Source organism: Equus quagga, chromosome 5, assembly GCF_021613505.1.
Source record: "Equus quagga isolate Etosha38 chromosome 5, UCLA_HA_Equagga_1.0, whole genome shotgun sequence".
Lineage (NCBI taxonomy): Eukaryota > Metazoa > Chordata > Mammalia > Perissodactyla > Equidae > Equus > Equus quagga.
Genome location: NC_060271.1, coordinates 59,676,494 through 59,704,156, shown reverse-complemented (window position 1 = coordinate 59,704,156; position 27,663 = coordinate 59,676,494). Strand labels below are relative to the sequence as shown.

At 41.7% G+C, this 27,663-nt stretch overlaps 1 protein-coding gene across 2 annotated transcripts; it reads left to right on the top strand.

Annotated features, from left to right (window-relative positions):
• Positions 1–153: 153 nt before the first annotated feature.
• C5H2orf92 (chromosome 5 C2orf92 homolog) lies at positions 154–27,102 on the top strand. 2 transcript variants are annotated; one of them, XM_046662480.1, is made up of 7 exons: positions 160–221; positions 5,957–6,049; positions 8,161–8,244; positions 19,591–19,665; positions 23,336–23,446; positions 25,084–25,234; positions 26,714–27,102. In XM_046662480.1, the coding sequence occupies exons 2-7, from the start codon at positions 6,040–6,042 to the stop codon at positions 26,844–26,846; spliced, it is 564 nt and encodes a 187-aa protein (XP_046518436.1). In that variant the 5' UTR covers positions 160–221; positions 5,957–6,039; the 3' UTR covers positions 26,847–27,102. The 2 variants fall into 2 exon arrangements, 1 of the variants encoding a protein (XP_046518436.1); XR_006888741.1 differs by lacking the exon at positions 19,591–19,665 and having other exon boundaries at positions 154–221.
• The last annotated feature ends 561 nt before the right edge of the window (positions 27,103–27,663 follow it).

Genomic DNA, 27,663 nt, shown 5'->3' with positions numbered 1-27,663 from the left:
CAAAAGGGTGGACTAGAACCCGCGTCAGTGCCCTTTCCCCTAGAGCAGGCCGACTGCATGATGCTCCTCTCACGATACCACACAAGAGAGTATTGAGTTAAAAAGATCGCATGCAGATCCAGTGAAAGATTTACAGCTAAGGTTTATTTTCCCCACAGGTTCAAATACTGAATTTTCCTCGAGTTCAAAAAATTTGGACGAAGGTTTGGCTAAAATATTTGGTAAGTACTCTCATGTGAAACTATCAGGCTGTATTTGAAGAGTCTCGTGCTTGTCTGTGGTGGTCTCCCAGATAACCTATGCCTGCTACTCTGATGGAAAGGAAAGTACTTTGCCTTGAGGCTAGAACCAGTTCCTATAAGTGTCAGAGTCCTAGGAAATTATTAAAAACATGGAAGATAAACACTTGGAAAGGATTCTGCTCCTCAAAGAGGGGTCCGTGCAATAGCTGCAGGGCCACCATCCTGGAGCTATAGGAAGTGCGGCATCAGACCCCAGCGAAGACCAGCTGCAGTGCATCTGCCTGGCCCAGGTGCCCAGGAGCTGTCTGCATGTGCTAGAGATGGTGAGGCCCTGAGGCTGAGATAGACCTTCTCCCCAGCAGCACAGCCTTAACTGAGCTTGAAAATCCCCTGCGGAGATTGTTAAAAAGAGACACCCAGATCCACCCCACGATCAGGTTCCTTGGTGTGTGGTGAAGCCCTTGCGTGAATAGTTTTTAAAGTCTTCCAGGTGATTCTAGGCTGGGACTCATTGATTTACTCTAAGGCTCTCATTTAATATTTGAGAGTAACCAAAGAAGTCTTCTTCAGCAGAGAGCACCAACAGTGCACAAGGGTTCCCTTTTCTCCATATCCTCACCAGCCCTTGGTATTTCTTGTCTTTTTGATGGTAGCCATTCTAACAGGTGTGAGGTGATATCTCATTGTGGTTTTGATTTGCATTTCCTTGATGATTAGTGATGTCAAACTCTGTTTCATGTATCTGTTGGCCATTTGCATGTCTTCTTTGGAAAAATGTCTATCCAATTCCTCTGCCCATTTTAAAATCAGATTTTCTTTTTTGCTATTGATTTCTATGAGTTTTTCATATATTTTGGACTATATTTATTAACCCCTTATCAGATATATGATTGCAAATATTTTCTCCCATTCTGTAGGTTGCCTTTTCATTTCATTGATGTCTCTTTTGCTGTGCAGAAACTTTTTAGTTTGATGTAGTCTCACTTATTAATTTTTGCTTTTGTTGCCTGTGCCTTTGACATCATATCCAAAGAATCATTGTCAAGACCAAAGTCAAGGAGCTTTTTTCCCTATGATTTCTCCTAGGAGTTTTATGGTTTCAGTTCTTATATTTAAGTCTTTAATCCATTCTGAGTCAATTTTTGAGAGTGGTATAAGATAGTGGTCAATTTCATTCTTTTACATGTGGTTATCCAGTTTTTTCAACACCATTTTTTGACAGACTATCTTTCCCCCCAGTGAGTATTCTTGGCCTCCTTGTCAAATGAGTTGACTGTACATGTAAGGGTTTATTTCTGGGCTCTCAATTCTGTTCCATTGGTCTATGTGTCTATTTTTATGCCAGTACCATGCTCCTTTAATTGCTATAGCTTTGTAGTATAGTTTGAAATCAGGAAGTGTGATGCCTTCAGCTTTGTTCTTTCCCAGGATTGCTTTGGCTATTTGGGGTCTTCTGTGGTTCCAAATGGATTTTAATATTGTTTTTTCTATTTCTGTGAAAAATACCATTGGAATTTTGATAGGGATTGCGCTGAATCTATAAATGGCTTTGGGTAATATGGACATTTTAACAATATTGATTCTTCTGATCCATGCATATAGGATATCTTTCCATTTGTCTGTGTCTTTGTCAATTTTTTTCATCAATTTCTTATAGTTTTCAGTGTACAGATCTTTTATCTCCTTGGTTAATTTATTCCTATTTTATTCTTTTTGGTGCTATTGTGAATAAGATTATTTTCTTTTTCAGATGTTTCATTGTTAGTGTATAGCATTGCAACTAATTTCTGTATGTTGATTTTGTATCCTGCAACTTTACTGAATTTGTAGATTAGTTCTAACAGGTTTTTGGTGGAATCTTTAGGATTTTCTCTATATAAGATCATATCATCTGCAAAGACAATATTACTTCTTCCTTTCTGATTTGGATGCCTTTTATTTCTTTTTCTTGCCTAATTTCCTGGCTAGGACTTCCAGTTCTATGTTGAATAGGAGCACTGAGAATAGGCACCCTTGTCTTTTTCCTGATCTTAGAGGAAAGGCTTTCAACCTTCCACTGTTGAGTATAGTGTTAGCTGTGGGCTTGTCATATATGGCCTTTATTATGTTGAGATAGGTTCTTTCCATAGCAAATTTACTGAGCATTTTTATCATGAAAGGATGTTGCATTTTGTCAAATGCTCTTTCTGAGTCTGTTGGGATGATCAGATTTTTATCTTTCATTCTATTAATGTAATGTATCATATTTATTGATTTTCATATGTTGAGCCGTCCTTGCATTCCAGGAATAAATACAACTTGATCTTGGTGTATGATTTTTTAAAATATGCTGTTGAATTCAATTTGCTAATATTTTGTTGAGAATTTTGCATTTGTGTTCATTAGGGATATTGATCTGTAGTTTTCTTTTCTTTAGGAGTCCTTATCTGACTTTGGTATCAGGGTAATGCTGGCCTCATAAAATGAGCTTGGGGGTGTTCCCTCCTCTTCTATTTTTCAGAAGGGTTCGAGGAGGATTGGTATTAATTCTTCTTTAAGTGTTTGGTATAGTTCACCAGTGAAGCCATCTAGTCCTTGGCTTTTCTTTGTTAGGAAGTTTTTGATTGCTGATTCAATCTCCTTACTCATTTTTGGTCTGTTCAGATTTTGTTTCTTAATGATTCAGTCTTGGTGAGTTGTATGTTTCCAGGAAGTTATCCATTTCTTCTAGGTTATCCAATTTGTTGGTGTTTAATTGTTCATAGTAGTCTCTTATGATCCATTGTATTTCTGTGGTGTCAGTTGTAATGTCTCCTCTTTCATTTATAATTTTGAGTCTTCTCTCTGTTTTTCTTGGTTTAGCTAAAGGTTTGTCAATTTTGTTTATGTTTTCAACAAACCAACTCTTAGTTTTATTAATCTTCTCTATTATTTTTCTGGTGTCTATTTCATTGATTTCTTCTCTGATCTTTGTTACTTCCTCCCTTCTGCTAACTTTGTGTTTAGTTTGCTCTTCTTTTTCTAGTTCTTTGAAGTATAAAGTTAGGTTGTTTATTTGAGATATTTTGTTTTTAAATTTATTTTATTATTATTATTATTTAAAGGTATACTTTTTCTTTTTTTGGTAAGGAAGATTGGCCCTGAGCTAATGTCTGTTGCCAGTCTTCCTCTTTTTTTTTTTCTCCCTGAAGCCCCAGTAAATAGTTGTATATCCTAATTATAGGTCCTTCTAGTTCTTCTATGTGGGATGCCACCTCAGCATGGCTTGATGAGTTGTGTGCATGTCTGCACCCAGGATCTGAACTGGCGAACCCTGGGCTGCTGAAGTAGAGCATGCGAACTTAACCACTACACCACCGGGCCGGCCCCTCTTTTTTCTTAATGTGGGTATTTTATTGCTATAAACTTCCCTTTTATAACTGCTTTTGCAGCATCCCATAGGTTTTGGTGTTATTTCCATTTTGGTTTGTTTCAAGATATTTTTTGATTTCCCTTTTGATTTATTCTTTGATCCATTAGTTGTTCAGGAGTGTGTTATTTAATTTCCACATATTTGTGAATTTTCCAGCTTTTCTCCTGTTATTGATTTCTAGTTTCATACCACTGTGGCCAGAAAAGATACTTGGTATGACTTCAGTCTTCTTAAATTTGCTAAGACTTGTTTTGTGACCTTTAGTATGATCTATCCTGGAGAATATTCTGTGTGCACTTGAGGAAAATGTGTATTCTGCTGCTGTTGGATGGAATATTCTATATATGTCTGTTAGGTCCACTTGGTCTTAAATATGGTTCAAGTCCAATGTTTCCTTGTTGCTTTTTCTGTCTGGATGATCTATCCATTGTTGAAACTGGTTGGGGGAGGCTGGTTGCTCATCCTGCTCTTCCTTTCCTGGAGAGGGAAAGTCTTTCTAGCTGGGAAGTCCCCTCTTGGCACTAAGCAATGCCAGCTTGGGGGATGGGATGATGCCAGCACAATGAAGCTGTCTTCCTTCTCATCTTGTACTGTTATTCTCAGGTTTGTTGTTCCACTGTATGGCTGAGGTTTCTTAAGTGGACCCAGAGCTCTCCCAGGGCTGTTTTTGTTTGTGAATAGCTGTCTAATTGTTGCTCTTTGTCGGGAGATGGAGGCTGGGATCTCCTATGTCACTATTCTGGTGATATCACTTTCTCCATCCTCTTTGAACCCCCAGCACCTTGTGCAGTTTCTGAGCAGAGCCAGGGCTTGGTAAAAGCTTGTTGTCCAAATGATCCACAGTCTTCTGCTCTGTCCCAACCTAGATGGGCATTATGATTTTTAGGAACTTATGCTTGGTTCCTCCATATAATATTGGGTCATCAAAACTGAGTGGCCAGGATCCTCTAAGTGAAGGATGTCCAGGTATTGCCTTAGTCACTATGCCAATAAAGAAAGCACTTGGCTGCAATTACTAGAAGACCTGGGTTTAGTCACTTAAACAAGGAGTGGTTTATTTTCCTTCTGTTTCAAGTAGTCCAAGAGAGACAACTATAGCTTTGGTGCAATGCTGAGTGACTTCAGGTCAGGACCTGTTTCTCTGAGATCATCAGGGCCTTCCCTGGTGCTTATGCCTCTTGGTCATCAGATGGCTTCTGCAGCTCCAGACGTCACATCCACTTTCACAGCAGGAGGTAAAGGGGATGGGAAGGTGTAGCCCCAGCACTACTTTCTCTTCCATCCAGAGGAGCAAGCTTCTTCCAGGGTCTCAGGAGTCTTCAGAAGAACTTTGTGTGTCCTGTAGCCCTCCTCTGGGTACCAAGGAGGGTGGAAGGAAGTGCCTCTCTGAGGGCTGGCTCCTGAGGCTCCAATCACCCTTAGGCACAGAAGGAGGCAAAAATGGCTGGTGATGGAATGCCACAGAATCTGTTGCAGATCTTTTTTTTTCCTGCCGTGTTTTCTTGACATCTTTGCTTCCTTTGTGTTTTCTGTCTTTTTCTTCCTTATCTATGTATTCTTCCACTTGTGCAGGGTTCCAATGAGCAGAAAACAAGCAATATTTACTAACTGATCGGGGTTATTGTTATAAATAAGATGGTGATTAGCAGTTTTAAAATATTTAGCCTTTAGCATGGTCCTCACACTGGCACTATGTTCAGTGCTTTTACATGCATAGTTTTATTCAGTTATTGCAAAAGTTCTATCAGTTAAATAATTGTATCCCCATCCTACCAGTGAGGGAACCAAAGATCACAGAGGTGGAGCTGTTTGCCCAAGATCACGTTTCAGGAAACAGCAAACTCAGGATTTGGGTCTAGGTCTGGTGCCACAAAAGCTGGACTCTCACCGTGAGAAACTTCCTAGGAGAGGCAATAGGTCTTAATGGAAGAAAACGATGCGCATCTTGTAGAAACAGGAAAGAGGTTTGTTCATCCAGAGGGACAGCTTGGGGACAGTCTCAGAGGTGGGGAGAATGACAACAGGAGCAAGAAGAAAAATTATGACATTAAATATCATGAGATTCAGAGAAAAAATTTCTAGCACATGTCTCTAGTGGGTAATGTTTCCTATCTGGGATATCTAGTGAAATCATAATTTTTCGGAAATGATTTAGATAGACCAAGTTCCCTTTCCCAAGACAAGGCATTCAGAGCATAACATATATCCATTGCGTTTGTATCATTTATTCTCTGTGTTCATAGACTACTTTAGGTGCTCACAGAGCAGACTCTATTAATTCTGGATTGCTGGTATTAACATGCCTGTCTTTGCTTCACTTGAGATGAAATTCTCCTGCAAGTGTTTTCCAACGTTCCCTTTGATGAAACGAGAAGAACAGCAGGCCAATCAATTACAACGAGTGACATGAAAGAAAGTAAGTATATGTCTTTAAAACTGTAAGTGCACATATTTCTAAAGGCCTATGTATTGTATTATTTGTACTACCCTATCATTTTGGCATTCTTTAAATCAGGTATGTATGAGGCAAATGCAAATTGAGATGTGGAGGAAAGAATTGTCTGAAATACTCTATAACCTCCTCCCAAGCCTATGGTCTAAAGTGTGAATATTCCTGTACTTGGGGTGATCTCTGAAGTTCTTGTGTCAGGCAGGGTCTCTCACTCTGGGGGCTGTTCACAGGACAGGAACCGGATTTGCAAGTGGCATTTACTGTTCCTGGTCACACTTGCTAGGTATAATAATACCTTTCTATTCAACGCTTTATAGTTCAATGTGCTTGAGTGCCCGAGGGACTAGTTGGGGGAGTGAACCCTTCTCATATCCCTCGGCATCACCTCCCCTATGCCAGCCTCTGGAAAGTATTTGCACTGGGGAGCAGAGCCCATCTCTCCCTTTGCACTGATGCTTGTATGCCAAAGCTGAAGGGAAGAAGCTGGTCACATATGCAAAAACTATGTCTATTAGTGCAAATCATGCAAGTGACAGAGAAATCCTTTAAGGTGGACACTAGTTGCACTAGGAGAAAATGAAAATTGGGTAATTAGTTATCAGGCATGTGTGTCATGTTGAAATTATGAAACTATTAGCAAACCAATGTCATAACTAACGACCCTGCCAATGCATTTCATAAACCACATGATTAAAACAGTGAATATTTTACTGTGTAATTGTGATGGTGCGCCCTGCACAGTGTTTTTTTATGCTCCCTTGGCTGACACAATGTGATGAACATGTTTTTAGCTAAGTGCTTGCATGATTGAGTGTATCTATTCCTAATGATTCACCAATGTCTCATTAACAGAGAACTGTTTGTTTTTTGTTTTTGGATCAAAGTAGTGATACATGAAGTCATTTGGCATACACTGTGGAGACTGTCCTACCAATTTTTTTGTATAGTTGAAACCTGTCACATGCACAAATTACTCAGTGGCTATGAAGATTATCTGTGAGGAAACCATGTGAAAACTGGTATTGTCGCTGATTTTGTATTAAAAGTTCAGATTCCACAGGCACTTCATGAATGCTCTGTGGCGCTCAGAATAGGTGGGTGCTGTGGCCCTGACAACCCCTTCATTAGGGGAAAGGTTTCTCCTCCTTGGTGGTTTTCTTCCTCCCCTCGGGCCAGAACAAAGGGCTGGCCTTGACCTTGAATGAAGAAAATGTGTCCAGACAGAGACATCACAACCTTCTTAAGGAAAAGCCTGAAAATACAGCTCAGAATCTCCACAGGTTGCTACAATCTTTTAGCGCAATTAATCCGTATCCACGCTATAGCCACGTGAGCACCAGCAGGTCTTGAAATCAGTCCGTGACGTCCGAGGGCAGATGGTTGACGCAGTCCGTTTCCATTTGCACCTTCATTTTCATTCGTCAATGACAACATCAGGAGTTCCTCGTGCTCTTCCAACAGGTCAAGTCGGGGCGGCCGCAGGCCCTCCGAGCCCCTCCCTGACACAGACCATAGTGTGGATTAGTGCAGAGTGAGGTGTTGTTCCTTCCCCTCCAAAACGAGAAAGCTTCACGTTTCCAGAACGGCCAAAGTCACTGCTCGTTGGCATCATTTCCTATGGAAGGGAAAGTTTTCCTTGAAAAGACCCTGAGATGTGTGTCCATCCGTCTTTGTTCCCCCCAAAACTGGGCACTGAGCATAACCATGCTTGGAACTAGCGTCATTTATTGCAGTTCATAATAGATAATAACCCTGAGATGTGATAAGGGGAGGGCACTTTTCAGTCTACAGACGACACCAGCACATTTTATCTCTCCCATCCTCACAGGCCTCCTGTTGTTGGCACCTTTCCCACCAGTCTCAGATGAGGATACCAAATCCCACAGAATTTACTGCCTAAAGTCACAAGGCGTTCAAAGCGGGGACTAGAACCCGCGTCCAGTGCTCTTTCCCCTAGAGCAGGCCAACTGCATGATGCTCCTCTCACGATACCACGCAAGAGAGTATCGTGTTAAAAAGATCACATGCAGATCCAATAAAAGATTTACTCACAGCTAAGGTTTATTTTCCTATAGCTTATCCTCAACAAAAGAGCTTGGAAAATACTGAATTTGCGTCAAGTTCAAATAAGCAGGAAGAACATTTGGCTAAACTATTTGGTAAGTACCCTCTTCATGTGAAACCATCAGGCTGTATTTGAAGAGTCTCGTGCTTGTCTGTGGTGGTCTCCCAGATAACCTGCTCCTACTGCTCTGATAGGAAGAAAAGTGCTTTTCCTTGAGTTTAGAGCCAGTTCTCTAAGTGTCAGAGTCCCAAGAAATGAAGCAAAACATAGAAGACAAACACTTGGAAAGGATTCTGCTCCTCAAAGAAGGGTCCATGTAACAGCTGCAGGGCCACCATCTTGGAGCTATAGGAAGTGCAGCATCAGACCCAAGCGCAGATCAGCTGCAGAACATCTCCCTGGCCCAGGTGCAGCACATCTGCCTGACCCAGGTGCATCACATCTACCTGGCCCAGGCGCATCACATCTGCCTGGCCCAGGTGCATCACATCTCCCTAGCCCAGGTGCATCACATCTCCCTAACCCAGGTGCATCACATCTGCCTGGCCCAGGTGCATCACATCTGCCTGGCCCAGCTGCATCACATCTGCCTGGCCCAGGTGCATCACATCTCCCTGGCCCAGCTGCATCACATCTCCCTGACCCAGGTGCATCACATCTGCCTGGCCCAGGTGCATCACATCTGCCTGACCCAGGTGCATCACATCTGCCTGGCCCAGGTGCATCACATCTGCCTGACCCAGGTGCATCACATCTGCCTGGACCAGGTGCCCAGGAGCTTTCTGCATATGCTAGCAATGATGAGGCCCTGAGATTGAGACAGACCTTCTCCCCAGGTCTTCAGCCCTAATTGAGCGTGAGAATCCCCTGGGGAGGTTGTTAAAGAGACATCTGATCAGATTCCCTATGTGGGATGAGACCTTTGCATCAGTAGTTGTTAAAGCTCTCTAGGTGCTTCTAGGCTGGGACTCACTGGTCTAGTCTAAGCCCCTCATGTAACATTTGAGGGAAACCAAGGCCTAGATGGAAGACGGTGGGGTAGGAGGCGCCAGAAATACATCCTCTCACCACATCTACAATTGAGCTGGCAAGAATTATCTTAAGCAACTATTTTGGAACATTGGATTCTAGTTGAATACTGGCATCATCCAGGGGAGAGGTTGGTGAAGAGACTGGTGAATTTTGGTGAATTTCAGTGTTCATGTAGATCCTATCAATCTTCATTCCCCAGCCTGTGGCGGGTAGCCAGGTGGTCAGCAGCCTACATTTTCAGTGTGACCTGCTGGTGCCAGAATGGACGACAGGGACCTTGTCCTCCAAAAATTTGGATGTGTGTTGATCACTGCGGGCTGGCTGTTGTTTCAACCCCATGGTCTGAAGAGGCTTCCAAGCAACTCTGTCAAGGGGATTACAAAGACCGTATTTTTTGTTTTTCTTCTTTTTGGAGACAGACACTTAAGGGAACCTTTGTCAGGTCACTGAGTGATTGCAAAGATAACAAACTGGAATTTCAGCACCAACACACAACAAGGAATACATATTTTGCCAAAATAGTTTGGAAAATCCACAAAAATATCACTCCAGCCCCCAACAAGCAGAAATCAGCAATCCCTGGGGAGTGGGAGAATTTGATTTCCAAAGTTACCAAAATATAATACTCAGAATGTTCAGCTCTCAACAAATAAATTACAAAACATACAAAGAAGCAGGAAAATATGGCCCATTCACAGGAAAAAAAAAAAAAGAATTTGACAGAACCCATCCCTCAGAAGCCTAGAAATTGGAATCAACTGTCCTCAAAATGTTCGATGAGTAAAGGAAATGATGGACAAAGAACTTAAGGAAATCATGAAACAGTGTTTGAACAAAGTGAGAATATCAATAAAGAAATAGAAATTATAGGGGCCAGCCCAGTGGCATAGTGGTTAAGTTCATGCACTCCACTTTGGCAACCTGGGGTTCACAGGTTCAGTTCCCGGGTATGGACCTATACACTGCTTATCAAGCCCTGCCACGGTGGTGTCCCACATACAAAATAGAGGAAGACTGGCACAGAAGATTAGCACAGATCTTCCTCAAAAAAACGAAAAGGGGAAGATTGGCAATGAATGTTAGCTCAGGGCCAATCTTCTTCACCAATTAAAAAAAAAAGAAATAGAAATTATAAAAAAGAGCTAAAGAGACATTCTAGAATTGAAAAGTACAATAACTGAAATGGAAAACTCATTAGAGGGATTCGACAGCAGATGTGAGCAGGCAGAAGTAAGGATCAATAAATTTTAACTTGGACAATTGAAATCATCTAGTCTGAGGAGCAGAAAGAAAACAATGAAGAAAATAAACAGAACATGAGGGACCTGCAAGATACCATCAAGCATACCAACATATACATTATAGAAGACCCAGAAAGAAAAGAGAGAGAAAGGGGCAGAGAAAAAATTTGAGGAAATAATGGCCTCGAACTTCCCAAATCTGATGATTATACATATCCTAGAAGCTCTGTGAACTCCAGGAAGAAAAAATGCTATAGAGCCACACTGAAACACATGATAGTCAAATTGTTGAACCCAAGGGCAAAGAGAGAATTTCGAAAGCAGCAAGAGAAAAGCTACTCGTCATGTACAAGGGATACTCAATAAGATTAATGGCTGATTTCTCGTCAAAAATCATGGAAGCCAGAAGCAGTGATATGACATATTTAAAGTCCTGAAAGAAAAGTACTGTCAACCAAGAATTCTATATCTGAAAAAAATATTCTTGAGCATAAAGGAGAAATTAAGACATTTATGGATAAGCAAAAGCTAAGAGATCTGCCCTGTAAAACATGCTAAAGAGAGTCCTTCAGGCTAAAGGAAAGGACACGAGACAGTACCTCAAAGCCATAAGAAAAAAATAAAAAACACTGGTAAAGGTGACTACATGGGTAAATACAAAAGCCAATAGTACCATAATTTTTGTTTGTAACTTTTCTTTTTTTTCCAATATGATTTAAAAGGCAAATGCATAAAACAATAATTGTAAATCTATGTTAATGGGCATAAAATGTCTAAAGATATAACCTGTGACAATAACAATTTAAAAGGGGAGGAATGGAACTATATATGAGCAGAGTATTTGCATACGCTTGAAACTAAGTTGATACTATTCAAACTAGGTTGTTATAAGTTTAAGATGTTAATTGTAATCCCCAACGTAACCACAAAGAAAATAATTTAAAAATATACAGAAAAGCAATGAAAAAGGCAATGAAAATGTAACATTACAAAAAAACAACTAACTCCCAAAGAAAAGTAGTAATGGAACAAACTGAAGAACAAAAAATTTATAAGACACAGAAAACAAATAGCTAAATGGTAGAAGCAAATTCTTCTTTATCAGTAAACACATTAAATGTAAATAGATTAAAGTCTTCTTAAGGGCAGAGATTAGCAGGTTGGATAGAAAAAATAGGATTCATTTATATGCTGTCTACAAGAGACTCACTTAGGGTAAAAAGACACAAAGAAGTTGCAAGTAAAAAGATGGAAAAAGGCATTCCACACAAATAGTAACCAAAAGAGAGCTGGAGTGGGTATATTATTTTCCAACAAAATAGATTTCAAATAAAATAAGTTTATGAGAGACAAAGAAGGACATTATATATTGATAAGAGATTGAATACAGAAAGAGGATGTAACAATTATAAACACATATGCACATAGCAACAAAGCCCCCAAAATATGAACTACTAGTAGACAAAATTGAAGGGAGAAATAGTTATACAATAGTTGGAGACTTTGGTACCCCACTTTCAATAATAGATAGGACTAGAAAGACAATTAATAAGGAAATAGAAGTGAACAACACTGTAAACCAGTTAGACCTAACAAACTGATACAGAACGCTCCACTGAATAACAACAGAATATATGTTCTTATCGAGTGCACATAGAACATTCTCCAGGATAGACCATATGTTGGCCATAAAACAAGTCTCAATAAATTTAAAAAGATTGAAATCATGCACAGTGTCTTTCCTGATCACAATGGAATGAAACTAGAAATCTACAATGGAGGGAAAACTGGAAAATCCACAAATCTGTGGAAATTAAGCGACACATTCTTAAATAACCAATAGGAAATTACAAATTACCTTGACATGATTGTAAATCAAACACAGCATACCAAAACTTATACAGCAAAAGCCACGCTAAGGGGAAATTCATAAATATAAATGCACATATTAAAAAAAGATGAAAGATTTCAAATAAATACCCAACTGTATACTTTAAGGAACTAGAAAAAGAGTAGCAAACTAAATTTAAAGCTAGCAACAGGAAGGAAATAATAGAGAATAGAGCAAAAAATAAATGAAATAAAGAATAGAAAAACAATAGAGAAAATCAATAAAACCAAAAATTGGTTCCTTGAAAAGATAACAAATTTGAAAGACAGAAAATGAGAGAAGACTCAAATTATTTATTCAGAAATGAGAGTGGGGACATTACTACTAATTATGGAAATAAAAATGATTATAAGAGAATACTATGAACAATTGTATATCAACAAATTGGACAACTTAGAAGAAATAAAGACATTCCTAGAAACACACAAACTACCAAAACTGATTCAAGAAGAAATAGAAAATTGGAATAGACCTATAATGGGTAAGGAGATTGAATTAGTAATCAAAACTTCTGAATACAGAAAAGTAAGGATCAGTTGGCTTCACTGGTGAATTCTACCAAACAAATAAATAAGAGAAAACACTAATGCTTCTCCAACCCTTCCAAAAAATTGAAGAGAAGGGAACACTTCCTAACTCATTCTAAGAAGCCAGTATTACCTTGATACCAAAGCTAGACAAAGACACTATATGAAAACTGCAGAGCAATATCACTTATAAATATAAATGCGAAATTCCTCAACAAAATAACTAGAAAACTGAATCCAACATTGTATTAAAAAGATCATATACCAGACCAAGCAGGACTTATTCCTGGAATTCAGGCATTGTTCAACATATGAAAATCAACCATTGTAATATGCTACCTTAATAGGATGAAGTAAAAAACCACGTGACCATCTCAATTGGTGTAGAAAAAGCATTTCACAAAATTCAACACTCTTTCATGATAAAAACACTCAACAAACTAGGAATAGAAGGAAACTATCTCAACATAATAAAAGCCATATATGAAAATCCGACAGCTAACATCATACTCAGTTATGAAAGAGTGAAAACTTTTCCTTTGAGATCAGGAACAAGACAAAGATGCTTGTCACTACTTCTGTTCAACAAAGTACTGGAAGTTCTAGCCAGAGCAATTAAGCAAGAAAAAGAAGCAAAAGGTATTCAAATTGCAAAGGAAGAAGTAAAGTTATCTCTGTTCAAGGATGATATGATCTTATATGTAGAAAATCCTATAGACTACACACACCCACAATGTTAGAACTAGGAAAAGGATTCAACAAAGTTTCAGGATACAAAGTCAACACACAAAAGTCAGTTGCATTTCTAGACATTAGCAATGAACAATAAAAAAAGGAAATTAAGAAAATTTCATTTACAATAGTATCAAAAAGAAAAATATACTTAGGAATAAACTTAATGAAGAAAGCAACAGCCGGCCCCGAGGCTGAGTGGTTAAGTTCGTGTGCTCTGCTTTGGCAGCCCAGGGTTTCGCCAGTTTGAATCCTGGGTGCGGACATGGCACCACTCATCAGGCCATGCTGAGGCAGTGTCCCACATGCCACAACTAGAAGGACCCACAACTGAAAATACACAACTATGTACTGGGGGGCTTTGGGGAGAAAAAGGAAAAATAAAATCTTAAAAAAAAAAAGAAGAAGAAGAAAGCAAAAGATTGTACACTGAAAACTATAAAACATCACTGATGGGGCTGGCCTGGTGGCGCAGCGCTTAAGTGCTCACATTCCACTTCAGCAGCTTGGGGTTCCCCAGTTCAGATCCTGGGCGTGGACATGGCACTGCTTGGCAAGCCATGCTGTGGTAGGCATCCCACATAAAGTAGAGGAAGATGGGTACGGATGTTAGCTCAGGGCAAGTCTTCCACAGCAAAAAGAGGAGGATTGGCGGCAGATGTTAGCTCAGGGCTAATCTTCCTCAAAAAAAAAAAATCACTGAAAGAAATTTGAAAATGACACAAGTAAATGGAAAGACATCCCATGTTCATGGATTAGAAGACTTAATTTGTTAAGATGTCAATACTATCCAAAGTGATCTATAGGTTTAATGCAATCTCTATCAGAATCTGAAAGGCAATTTTCTTTGCAGAAAGAGAAAAATCCATCCTAAAATTCATATGGAATCTTGAGAGACCCCAAAAGCGAAAACAGTCTTAAAAAACAAGAATGAAGCTGGAGGCATTATATTTCCTGGTTTCAAAACATATTACACAGCTACAGTAATCAAAGCAGTGTGGTACTGGCATAAAGACAGACATATAGACCAATGGAAAAGAATAGAGACCCCAGAAATAAACTTTCATGGATACGGTCAAATGATCTTCAACAAGGGTGTGAAGACCACTGAATAAGGAAAAGACAGTCTTTTCAATAAATGGTGTTGGGAAAACCGGATATCCACATGCAAAAGAATGAATTTGGACCCTTAACTAACACCATAAACAAAAATTACTTAAAAAGGATTAAAGACCTAAATGTAAGACCTAAAACTATAAACTCCTACAAGAAAACATAAAGGAAAAGCTTCATGACCTTGGATTTCACATTGATTTCTTGGATATGATACCCAAAGCACAGGCAACACAAAGCAAAAATAGACAAATGGGACTACGTCAAACTTAAAAACTTTTGTGCATCAAAGGACACAATAAACAGAGTAAAAAGGCAACCTTTGGAAAATATTTGCAAATTGTATATCAGATAAGAGGTTACTATCCAGAATTTATAACAAATTCTTTCAAACTCAACAACAAAACCCGAAATAACCTGATTAAAAAATGGATAAAGGACTTGAATAGACACTTCACCAAAGATGATACACAAATGACTGACAAGTATGTGAAAAGATGTTCAGCATCAATGATCGTTAGAAATGCAAATCAAAACCATAATGAAATATCACCTCATACCCGTTAGGATGGATATTAATCAAAAAGCAGAAAATAACAAATGCTGGCAAGGATATGCAGAAATTAGAAGCCTTGTGTGCTGTTCTTGGGAATATAAAATGGTGCATCTTCTATGGAAAACAGTAGAGCTGTTCCTCAAAAAATTAAAAATAGAATTACTCTATGATCCAGGAATCCCATATTTGCTTATATAGCCCAAAGAATTGAAAGAAGAGTCTCAAACAGATGTTTGTACACCCATGTTCATAGCAGCATTATTCACAATAGCCAAGAGGTGGAAGCAACCCAAGTGTCCATCAACAGATGAACAGACAAACAAAATGTGGTATCTACATACAGTGGACTATTATTCAGCCTTAAAAAGGAAGGAAATTCTGTCACATGCAACGTGGATGAACCTTGAGGACATTATGCTAAGTGAAATGAGCTAGTCACAGGAAAACAAATACTGAATGATTCTACTTATATGAGGTACGTAGAGTAGTCAAATTCATAGAAACAGAAAGTAGAGTGGCGGTTTCCAGGGGCTGGGGGTGGAGGAAGGAAACAGGACCTTGTTGACTAATGAGTACAAGTTTCAGTTTTGCATGATGACGAAGTTCTGGAGATCTGTTTTACAACAATGTGAATAAACTTAACACTCCTGAACTGTACACTTAAAAATGATTAGCATGGTAAATTTTGTGTTATGTGTTTTTTACCACTGTTAAAAACAAAACATTTAAAAATTCAACATCCTTTTGTGATAAAAACACTCAATAAACTAGGACCAGAAGGGAACTCCCTCAACGTGGGAAAGGCCATATGTGAAAAATACATGGCTAACATCTTACCCAGTGGTGAAAGAATGGAAGTTTTTCCTCTAAGATCAGGAATAACACAAGGATGCCCACTCTTGCCAATTCTATTCAACACAGTACTGGAAGTCTTAGCAGAGCAATTAGACAAGAAAAGAAATGAAATTGGAAAATGAGAGTACAATTCTCTCCTTGTAGATAACATGACCTTATGTATATAAAATCCTAAAAAGTTATATTTCTATACTCTGCTGTGAATAGTCTAAAAAGCAAATTGAGAAAACAATGCCATTTACAGTAGCATCAAAAAGAATAAAATACTTAGGAATACGTTTAGCAAAGGAGGCAAAAGACTTGTACAGTGAAAGGTATAAAACATTGCTGAAAGAAATTAAAGAAGGCCTAAATGAGTGGAAAGACAGCCTGTGTTCATGGATTGGGAGACTTACTCTCGTAAAGACGGCAGTAGTCCCCAAAGTGATCTACATACTTGAAGCAACCTTATCAAAATCCCAACTGTGTTTTTTGCAAAAATAGAAAAATCCAACCTGAAATTCATATGAAATCTCAATGGACCCCAAGTAGTCAAGATAATCTTGAAAAAGAAGAACAAAGTTGGAGGAATCCTACTTCTTCATGTCAAAACTTACTACAAAGCTACAATTATGAAAACAATGTGGCACTGGCATAAGGCTAGACCTATAGATCAACGGACCAGAATAGAGAGTCCAGAAACAAATGCATACATCCATGGTCAATTGATTTTCAACAAGGGTGCCAAGGGGACAGAACAGTCTCTTCAACAAGTTGTCCTATGAAAACTGGATATTCACCTGCAAAAGAATGAAATTGGATCTTTACCTTACACCATATACAAAAATTAAAACTAAAGTGGGTCAAAGACTTAAATTTATGAGCTAAAATGATTAAACACCTAGAAGAAAACATAGGGGGAAAGTCTTCATGACCTTGGATTAGGCAGTGGTATCTTAATTTTGACACCAAAATCACAGGCAACAAAAGAAGAAATACATAAACTGGACTTATCAAAATGAAAAGCTTTTGTGCATCAAAGGATACTATCAAGAGAGTGAAAAGACAACCCACAGGATGGAAGAAAATATTTGCAAATCATATATCTGATAAGGGATTAATATATAGAATATAGAGAGATTTCTCCTCTCTGGGGCCCATGTGTGGGTCAGGAGTAGACCCTGAGCATCCCCTTTGGTCTGAGAAGGAGCTCCCGGGAGTGTGAGTGCTGACGCTCCCCTCTGGGTCAGGAGATGTTGGATGTTCTGATCACAGAGCGAGCCCTCTCAGTCCTCCTTGGAAGGGGCCGTCTCTCTCCAGGGGATGTGGACCTTTTTTCTAGGGGCTGTCCCATATCAAGAATTCTGGGTTTGCCCTTCTTCCAGGTGTGCCATTAAAGAAGCTCCACTAATTCTGCACTGACTGTATGGCTGATTGAGTGATGGGCAGGTGACCATGACTGAATGAGTGGCTGGATGTAGATGGCTCTTGCAGTCCCGCTATCCGTGCTCTCAGGAATTCCCATCCAGGAATCAGAAGACTTTTCTCCTCCATGCAGGTGCCCTGTGTCTCTGAATCCAGCCCCACATGTATGGAAGGGGAGTGAGTGCATCTGAGGATGGGGTTCTGGTTCAGGGTTTGGGAGGGTCCCATCACCCCCGAAGGCCTTCTGACATGCCCAGTGCCATGCCAGTGTCGGCCTTGGCATTGGTGGGCCGCTGATAAACTTGCCAAGTTCTCTCTGAGCAACAATCCAAGAAGGTCAAGACATTCATCAAAGAAAGGGCTGGTGACAAGACCTCATCGTTTTGAATGGGTGAATGTGATAATTAATTTTTTTGTGTCCTTATCGTAAGCAACTATTCCATCAGGTGAGTAGACCATCCACCAATGTACCAACAGCCCTTGAAAAAGGACTCAGAATATATACAGGTGAATGAAATTTGGGTTGATTGTTTTCTGTGGCTTAGCAAAGTAAACGTAAAAGGAAAAATGAACTGCTGTCCCTAGGGAAAAGTAGTAGCCTGAAAACTTTAAACAGGAAGGAGAAATTAATATTAAAAAAAAATTAATCATGAAAAATTAGGAATAGTTTTATAAATAAAGAGCTTTCTGACTTTTAGAAATCTGTCCTGCTTTATTTTTACTCCCGCAGCCTTCACCCATATTTGTGGGCCATCTTGGGGAAAATCTCAAAGGCAGGTCAGAATGACAACAGGAGCCAGAAGAAAAATTATGACACTAAATCTCATGAGATTTGGGGCAAAATTTCTAGCTGTATATCTTTACTGCTCAGGACATCCGGTGCAATCACTTTCTTCCTTAGGAGTTAGGATTCCCCTTCCCAAGGCAAAGTATTTTAGAGTATAATTTCACGTATCCATTGGGCTTGTATCATTTATGCACTGTATTTATGGACTGCTTTAGGTATCACAGAGAAAACTATGTCAGTTCTGATCTACTCGTATTAACACACCTTTATTTATTTCACCTGAGATGAAATTCTACTGCAAGTGTTTTCCAAAGTCCCGTATGAGGCACCATTTGATGAAACAGGAACAGCAGGCAAATCAATTACGAAGAGAGCCATGAAAGAAAGCAAGTATATGTGTTTAAAACTACAAGCGTACATATTTCTATAGGCCTAGGGATTGTACTTATGTACCATGCTATCATTTTATCATTCTTTAAAACAGCTACTTGTGCGGCAGAGACAAATTGAGATATGAACGAAAGAATTGTCTGAAATACTTTCTATGACTTCCAAGTCTATGGTCTGAAGTGTGACTATCCCTCTATTTTGGCGTGATCCCTGAAGTTCGTGTGTCAGACAGGCTCTTGCTTTCTGGAGGCTGTTCAAAGGACAGGAACCAGAATTGCAAGTGGCGTTCATGGTTCCTGACAACAGAACCCCTGCAGAGTGTTATCACTTTGTGCCGGGCACGCTTTATACCCGCACGTGCATGACCTGGTTTGATGCTTAGCTCAGCCCTTGGTGAGAGCTGGTGCAGTCACAGTACCTCATTCCATGGATAAGACCAAGGCAAAAAAAAATCACTTGCTTTAGGCACATCCATAGAAATAAAACTGAAGAATATCCTCTTCTAAAAAGTAGCCTCATATTCTTATTTTTTAAAAGTAGCACTTTGAGAATTAAGAAAGGTATTTGATCACAGGTCCTGAGGATGGAATTGTGTATCAGAAATTGCCAGCAGTGGACGGAAGTGCCCTGGGCAGCAGCGGGATGAACACAGTGTTGGAATTTTGCATACAGATGTGAATTCCAGTTCCTGGGGTTCATTTCCCACAGCATCATCCTGGGCCCCACCTCTGCCATCAGCAGTCAGCTGGTGCCTCTCTCTACACTGACACATAAACTTTCAAACACATATTTCCAAGTTGACTTCTATATTAACATTTCAACACTTAAAGCAAAATACGGGCCTAAGGTGCTTGTAAGTGGGTACTGATAAAAACTTCTCTCTTTCAATTTTTTTCATGTGTTTCATCAAAGGAGCCAGTGTTGCTGCTGGGAATTCTGCTGAACCAGAATTTTTCCTTGGCAGCATGGACAGAATTTCCAGTAATGGTAAATGCAGATGGATAAAATTGGAGTTTGGGATCAATAAGTAATACCTCTTCTTCCTCTTGCCTGAGTTCAGAACTAAATGTGAGACTGAGCTAAAGGTCCGGCAGATGGAGTTCAAACTGTCTTCTCGAGAAATATTTGGCTGAATAATCTGGGTGCTTTGCCCTGAGCCAGGCAGAAGGCCCTAATCTCTGGTAATGTTTAGGATACCCATGACCTCCCCAAACCCCAACCATGAGAGTTTGCTTCTGTAAAATTCCCAGCGTCGAGGGCAGATTGGGAGGTTTGCTCTCTGCAGGCAGACGGATGCCAAAAAAGAGAGAAACGAGCTAGCTACGGCCACCCAATTCCTTCTCCCAAACTTACCAGTGAAGTCCCATTCTCCCCCTGGGCCGCAGCTAGTGAGGTGTGAGCACATTCCTGAGCGATACCCTGAAGACCTCTCTCCATCCTCAGGAGGAATGTGGGAAGGCACCCCCTTCCGCTGATGAGCAAAGGCTCCTCTTACAGATGCAGCTGTGGTGAAGGCAGATCGGCTCTGAAGACAGGCTGAGGAACTAGAATCCCATGAAGCATTTCTTCCCTCAAAAGATTTAAAGATTTAAAAGGAAAAACAGACCAATATGTCACTGTCTGGGCTCGCAAATCTGTGGTCTTTCCTGGGCATGGGAATATGAACTAGGTCAGTGGTATGTTGCATTATCATTATGCCCCCATTTTACATACGTGGCTCCTGAAGTTAAGTAAGTTGTCGCAGGTCAAGCAGTCGGGGAGGAGACAGTGCTGGTGTTTGAACTCAGGATGCTTGTAAGAGACGCCAGTTATGCCTGCATAGTGTGCCCATTTTAAAACACCTGGAAGAACTGTTAGGCAGAAAGAGTTTCACAGACATCACGTAGAGCAATGATGTGATGACGTAGATTTCCTAACTAGACCAGATGCCCAGTGTCCCCAAGGCAAGACCTTCAGCCCTTCTGTCTTCTGCTGAGCGGGTTCCGCCTGTGCTGCTGGTGTGCTTGAAACAGTGCCGGTGGAGAACAATGAGGGTAACATTTTCCTTTCACGTGGTCACTATGTGAAATAATTTTCAAATACAGAAGCTGACTGTGGGCACTTCCTGCCCCCCTGTTGTGACACTGGAAGGGGCCGGGAGTTCCTGGCGCCCCACTGAGCTTGAGCTCCCTGGAAAAAGTGTGGCATCCCCTCTTAGACCTCTGTAGCATGTCCCAACTTGCCATGTTGATAGATTTCTCTAGAACTTTTGCTTGTTACCAAAAATGACATCAACTTTTCTAAAACTGTCTTTCCATAATCAGCTGTATTGATTTTTCTCCCTGTAGGAGCTTGACTCAGTGCTTGAGCACTTTCTAAGTACAAAATGGACTCACTTTCCTCTGTCTTCCCAGACCCCCAATGTGTGCAGTGATCAATATACACTGGATTTGAGCTCAATTCCATATATGTTTTTAAACAAAGGATCACAATACAAACTGATCGTTACACTCATCTTGATAATCCATGGTGTTGGGTTTCTAGGAGCCTCAAGATTAGCAGAAATATGTAGATTAGAAAACTTCTCTTGGGACTATAAGTTAGGTTGAATCATTTGAACTTACTGTTCTTGTAGATCAAAAGTAGTCAAATATCTCCAATTTCATATGGCTCAACCTAATATCTTGGAAATCATTCAGGGATCTCTGCTTAATGGTGCAGGTCATATACTCAAGTCAAGTCTTTCTGCAGAGTGTAGATGCCTCTGTAAGGGTGTCACTTTTCTCTATCCATAATTCTTGCATAAAACTAGAGATAGCTGATTGAAGTCCTTATGCTCATATAGACACAAGCAAATGTTTCCTTTGTTCAACCGTCTTTCTTTGAATTTCATTCCTACTGTGGTTCTAAAATATGTCCACAATTCTTTGATACCCTCCCTTCAAAGGGTGGAGCTTAATCTCCCTCCACTTGAGTGTGGGCTGGACTTAGTGACTTAGTTCTAATGAACGAAACATCTTTCAAACTCTCCAAAGAACCTTAGGTAAATGAAAACTTAGGATCATATTGATGATAAGTATAAACAGTGTCTCCTAATTCTATTTTTTTTGTTTCTGTGGTACAGAGACAAGGAAAGTAAAAATTTGTGTGCAAGTGACAAGTCTATCTTTTTTACAACTTTACGAAAGAGCAAGGCAAACACAGCCCCTTAGTGTTATAACCCTCTATGTTATCCAGAGATTTCTGTCTGTGGCTGTTACTCAGTTGACTCTGATTTGACAAGCTGGCATTTCCAAAGTTGAGTAATTATGAGTCACATTAACTTGGGAGTTTCCTCTCTTTTCTAAGCCAAAGTGAATAAGGAACACATTTCTTTCTTTCCCCAGAAATAATTAAGATCTCATGAGGCTGTTATCACATACTCCATGACAGTCTTAACCACATTGTCTCATTGTCACCCCTTTAAGAACTAGGCCAAGGAAGATTCGCCAGACTCACCCCAAAACTGCCCCTCAGCTCTTGGAGGTCTCCCCTCTGGGACTGGGGCTCCAGCCTTGAAGTCTTCTGAGGTCACACAATTAATTAGTCCTCACTTTCCACGTTCCCTTTTTGATAGCCCTACTTTCTAACTGCTAAACAGTTAATCCAAACAGATTTCTCTGGAGCTCCTTCTCATTGGTTCCAGTTTGCTCCCTGGAGCTACTCAGAACATCTCCCAGCCCCTCTGCAGGGCCATTCCTGTGTTGGGCACAGACAGCTCTCCTGGCTCCCCAGTTTTCTACAAGCTAAACTCACTCAGGCCTTTTGACAGGTCTCATAAAAATGAGTCAAAGATAGCCAGTGGTAGAGTTAGGATGCAAATCTTTCTGATTTTCAACCCTGTTTGTTTATACTAAACCATTCTGCAGTCCCTCTACCCATAAGTGAATATTTCAGTGTAATTAATTTTTCTGTCTTGCCTTTGCAATTCAAGAAATGTTTTTTATAGTACTTTGTGGTTTATAAATTATCATGAATGTTACTCCATCTGTGAGGTCGGTCTTATTATCTCTATTTTATACTAGTGGAGATTGGGGTCAGAGAGGCTCAGAGACCGACTGAAAGGTCCTGGGTAGGGTCCCTGGCCAGCAGCATCAGTGTCACTCAGGGTTTGTGAGAAATGCACATTCTCAGGCCCTTCAAGACCTACTGAATCAGAAACTCTGGTGGTGGGCCCAGGGATCTAGCTTTTAACAAGGCATCTTGGTGATTCTGATATACACTCAAGTGTGAGAACCACAGCCTCAGTCTACGGGTGGGTCATCTGTAGAAATTTGTTAGATTAAAAAAATAAACAGAAACAAAACACTGATGTACACTTGGACGCTTCTCCAAAATCCTCCCTAACTCCTCACTTTGACTCTAGAGGAAGTTGCTTTCATCATAAACCCAGACAATTACTTAGATTCCCTGAAATAAGACTGTACTGAACGCTTCATGCAAACAGCTTGTAGAAGCATCTTTATGTGTCTTTAAACACTTCGCTACTTTCATTATAGAGTGCGTATTACTTAGATTCACCCAAATAAGACTGTAACGAAAGCATCTTTCAAAAGAAAAAAAAATTAAACAAAACAGAACTAATCACAGGCCAATGGGTGTTTTTGTACAAACACATTTTGTCTTTTGTCTTTTGTAGATCACATTTCAGAGGCGGAAAGAGATGACGAACCCCCTCTCTTCAACAGGGCTGTGAGTGAGCAGTTAACTACTGCAGATAAAAAAACACTTCAGGAAGCAGTTAGTCCAGGTAATCTACATAGCAGGAGCTAAATAAGATACTTAAATACAGGGGCTGGCCTGGTGGCACACTGGTTAATTTCAGCACGCTCTACTTCAGCAGCCCCGGGGTTCATGGGTTCGGATCCCGGGAAGAGACCTACACCATTTGTCAAAGCCATGCTGTGGCAGCAGCCCCAAAACAGAGGACGATGGGCACAGATGTTAGCTCAAGGCCAATCTTTCTCACCAAAAAAAGCCCACAAAAAAACAGATGACTTCAGAACGTGTCTGTTTGCCTTTCATGGTATTTTAACAGAATAGATGTCGGCATACCTTCAATTCACCCTCAAAAGCATATGAACTGCAGTTAAAATTATAAATTAAACTAACTCCAGGAATTTGACCCCCTTTCACAAAGATACTACTTTTACGTTGTTTCTACACAGCCATGGTCACTCAAAACATGTGCATCGTCTTCTGAGTCCCTGCCATGACTGGGCACCGAAGCTTGCTGACAGGCAGGAGACATTAAGTGCCCGGTGTTAACCTAATCCCTGATCTTCAACCTTGGATCACTTGAGCCTGGGCCCGTTCAGAGTGCGAAGAAACTTGCCCATTATGTCAATGTGCTGGGACCAAGCCCAGTTCACTCCCTCCATGTAACCACCTGCTGTCACAATTATACCTGGTTGTCACTTCCTAACCCCCCAAAATTGAATGCTGAATCATTCCAACAGAGCCCTTAGAGTGGCTTGATGCTGCTGCCTCTTGACGTGGCACAGATGAAGGCAAAAATTGGACATGCACAATTTTTTCCCCATAGCCTAAGAAGGCCCTTGGCCAGGGTTCTCCAGCCTCTATCACTAAGCTCCCCTCAGCAGCTCTCCACACTAAACCATCTGATTCCTGTCATTGTACCTCTGTGCTCTCTTTCCTTGAGTCCATTTGCTTTTTTGGTCACAATACAAATGGGGTGATAGAAGCTCTAGGAGTCCCCGATGTCAAGTAGGGTCTAGCTAAGATTGCCTTGCGCTCCAAAGCCCACATTCAGCAGCATTCCAAATCTACCTTCAAGATTTCTGCAAGTCCCCGGAGGGCTGTAAGAGCTTGGGGTCATCTCTGGCATTATGTTTGCCTTATGTCATGAAATTCTCCCAAACCTACACACATCAGGCAGATCATGTGCCCGGGAGAATTTCTAGAAGCTGGAGGAGCGGAGGTTGGGGGGCTGGGGAGTGGGAGAGAAAAGGTTGTATCAGTGCCTGTGAAAAGCTTTAAACCAAATATTTGACTCTAGTCTTCTTAAAAAGCCATCACAGCAGGACTTTCTGCCACGTCTAATGCCCCTGCCTCCTCCCATCTGAGCTCTCCCCTCCTCTTCCCTCACCTCCTACAAACCGTGGTTTTTTCAACCTTCTTTTGGCTGCTTTACTGCTCTCCAGCTCATACCCTCAGCATCTCACCTCCACCACCAACCAGCATCTCCTCTCACCTCTGAATGCTTTCCTAAATGAAGCTGGTTCCTTTCCCAAGAGGTTTTCGGGAGCCAGCAGCTCAGATGCTAAGGTTTTCATTTCTGCTAGAGGCAGAGCTCACAGGTCATCCCTGCAGATCTGTATGGGGTCCTCTCCCTCTGTTTACTCTGCCACGTGTCTTCTCATTTAGGTATTCGAAACGGGAATTTGCCGTGTGCGCAGCTTCTGCACTTCCTGCAGAGGAACATCATCATCGCTGCTGTCTCGGTGGCGGGAATCCTCGTGGTCACAGTGGTGGTGCTCCTTGGGCTGACCGCATGCATGAGGAGGAAACAGTGTTTGTGAGTGGCTCTTAGCTCCCACCTTCCTTCCAGGAACTCATAGGTGACTGTACCAACGTTGCCCCAGAGCTTCCTGCTGATCCCGGATTTAGGAGGCAGGCAGGAATCTCGAAGCCTGGCTGTGCATCAACCTTACCCAGCATCCTTCGTAAAAGTATAGGTGACCCGGACTGCTGGGTTTTAGGCACTGCTTTGGTGGTTCTCATGCACAGCTGGCTTGGGCCATGCTTGTCTCTAAAGCCCACTGCAGATTAGGTCACACCTATTCCCATACTGAGGGCTACTGAAAGAGGAGATGGTACAGCCTCTGGCTGAAAGACTGGAGAATAGGAGTATGGATGTAGAAGAGAAAGGAGGGGTCCAGCTCTGCAGGGGCGGGGAGGGATGAGGCTGTGGAGGAGACGAGAGCAGGGCTGGTACTCGGCCTGTTCACCTTGGCATAGCAGCACTGGTTAGAATATTGAAAGATGCTCTACTGGTTGGCGAACAGCCCTTTTGCAGAACCTCCCACCGATGTCCCAGTCTTCCTCATGCCTGCAAATGAGGCCTGGCTCAGCAGTGGCCCTCAAGGGCTCTGCTCCATCAGTGGCCATTTGACTAGTCAGTGCCTGTCTGTACCAGTTGTTAAATATTTTGATTATCCCCTGGTGAGAGGACTCACGCATAGTGACTTTATCCGAGTAGGCACTTAGAAAGCAAATTGTTCACAAGACTGTGCATTTGCAGTAATTGCGCCTTGAAAGTATGTGCCTTGATCTGCATCCCTTGGGACACACATTCCTGATGAGGAGGAAGAGCAGCTCCCCACGGCCCCTCAGGTCCTGCCCGACATTGTGTTGGGTGCTCAGCTTGTCCGCAGAGAAAGGGGGCTGTGGTGTATGATGAGGGGTGAAGTGTCCATCCTCTGTCCACCCACCCAACTCTGAGGCTGCAGTATTTAAATTTCCCCACACGTGTGGCATTGCTAGGTGTCCTTTAAAATGCCAAGGCTCCTGGGACTGGTAACACATTCCCAGCCACTACCACCTCACATCTAACTTCTTCCTCTGAGACAGGAATGGGTCTCCTGAAGCCAGGGGGAGCCCCAAAGGGCCAGAGAGAAAAGATTTTAACAGTTCCTGGAAATAAGCTTGACTCACTTCACAATTCTGACTGAGACTTACCCCATAGGATTCCCCACTTCCCTTCCATGCCTGTTGGAGGTATCAAAAGAAGCGGTCAAGACTGTGGCTCCATCCCACAGAGACGGATCAAAGCTGTGGAGAGCCTGAGTCATGAGAAAGTGGGGGGAAAGGAGTTCCCCGGGGGCTCTGTGCTGCCCAGAAGCAAAATGAATTTCACAACCGCCAGACCTTCCTGGTGGGAAATTAGCAGCCTCAGCCCTCAGAAACATCAGCCTCTAGCGCCACCCAGCGAGCGGACAGTAGGAATTTCTGTACGTTTCGTTGTGCAATATGGTGTCTGTGTGTTTTATTTTAGATCCCCTCCGGCCAATATGACATATAATATTTTTATAATGAATGGAAAGAGTTTGTGGCAAAAGTCTCAAGAAAAGAGCCCCACAAAACATGCAGGAAAACAGAAACAGTTGAAGTGCAATTCCTGTGTCTAAGCCAGGTGGTGGGGCCAGCCAAACCACGAGCCAAGCCAGGACTAAAGCTATGATGCAAGGCGATTCTCCATCCCAACACCACGGAGAGACAACTGGATTTCTGGCTGGGAGGTGTGCTTACAAAATGCCGACCTTCTCCTCTCAGTCTGGAATGGACCGAGAAAAAAATGTGTTACCATAGGATCCTTACAGTGGTATGGCATGAACGACTAGAATAGGAGACTCCGCACATCCGCCCGAAGACAAAACTGACAAACACTGGATTTTTTTTATTTATTAAAGCATTGATTCATTTATTCAGCCATTCATTGAACGGATATTAATTGAACCCCTAATATGTACACAGTAGCACAATAGGAGGCAACCAAAGTTATCAGAAGCAGGCATGGCCTTCGCTGGCGTCTGAGGAGATGCCGACAGCTGGCTGAAGCTCTTTGGTAATCGATTTACGCCTTTTGTCCCGATTGCTAGAGGGGCTAAGGATAGCCAGAGGGGAAAGGAGGGGTGTGGGAAGGCACACCCGTGTTGCAGGAGCAAGCGGCCCTTGTAGCTCAGACAACACCAGCCTCTACCTTGGAAGGCGGGGTCAGGAGAGAAGGGGCGGTGCTGCCACCGCACGTGCAGCGGCAGTCGCCTCTCGGATCCACAAGCTCCAGGTCCCATCCACGCTTTCCCGCCGCAACTCGAAGGAGACGCGCACCCTCTGGTGGCACCAGAGGGGAGTTGCGGATGGGGCGGCGCGGAGAGTCCGGCTCCGCGCACACCCGCGGGCTGGGCGGCCCGCCCCTCGGCCCCGCGGGGGTCTCAGCCCCTCTGG

Excerpts from the sequence above, each read along its gene's own strand:
- C5H2orf92 (XM_046662480.1), top strand. Across the intron at positions 23,447-25,083 it reads TCAGGAAGCAGTTAGTCCAG|GTATTCGAAACGGGAATTTG; the intron begins GTAATCTACATA and ends CTTCTCATTTAG. Across the intron at positions 25,235-26,713 it reads ATGAGGAGGAAACAGTGTTT|ATCCCCTCCGGCCAATATGA; the intron begins GTGAGTGGCTCT and ends GTTTTATTTTAG.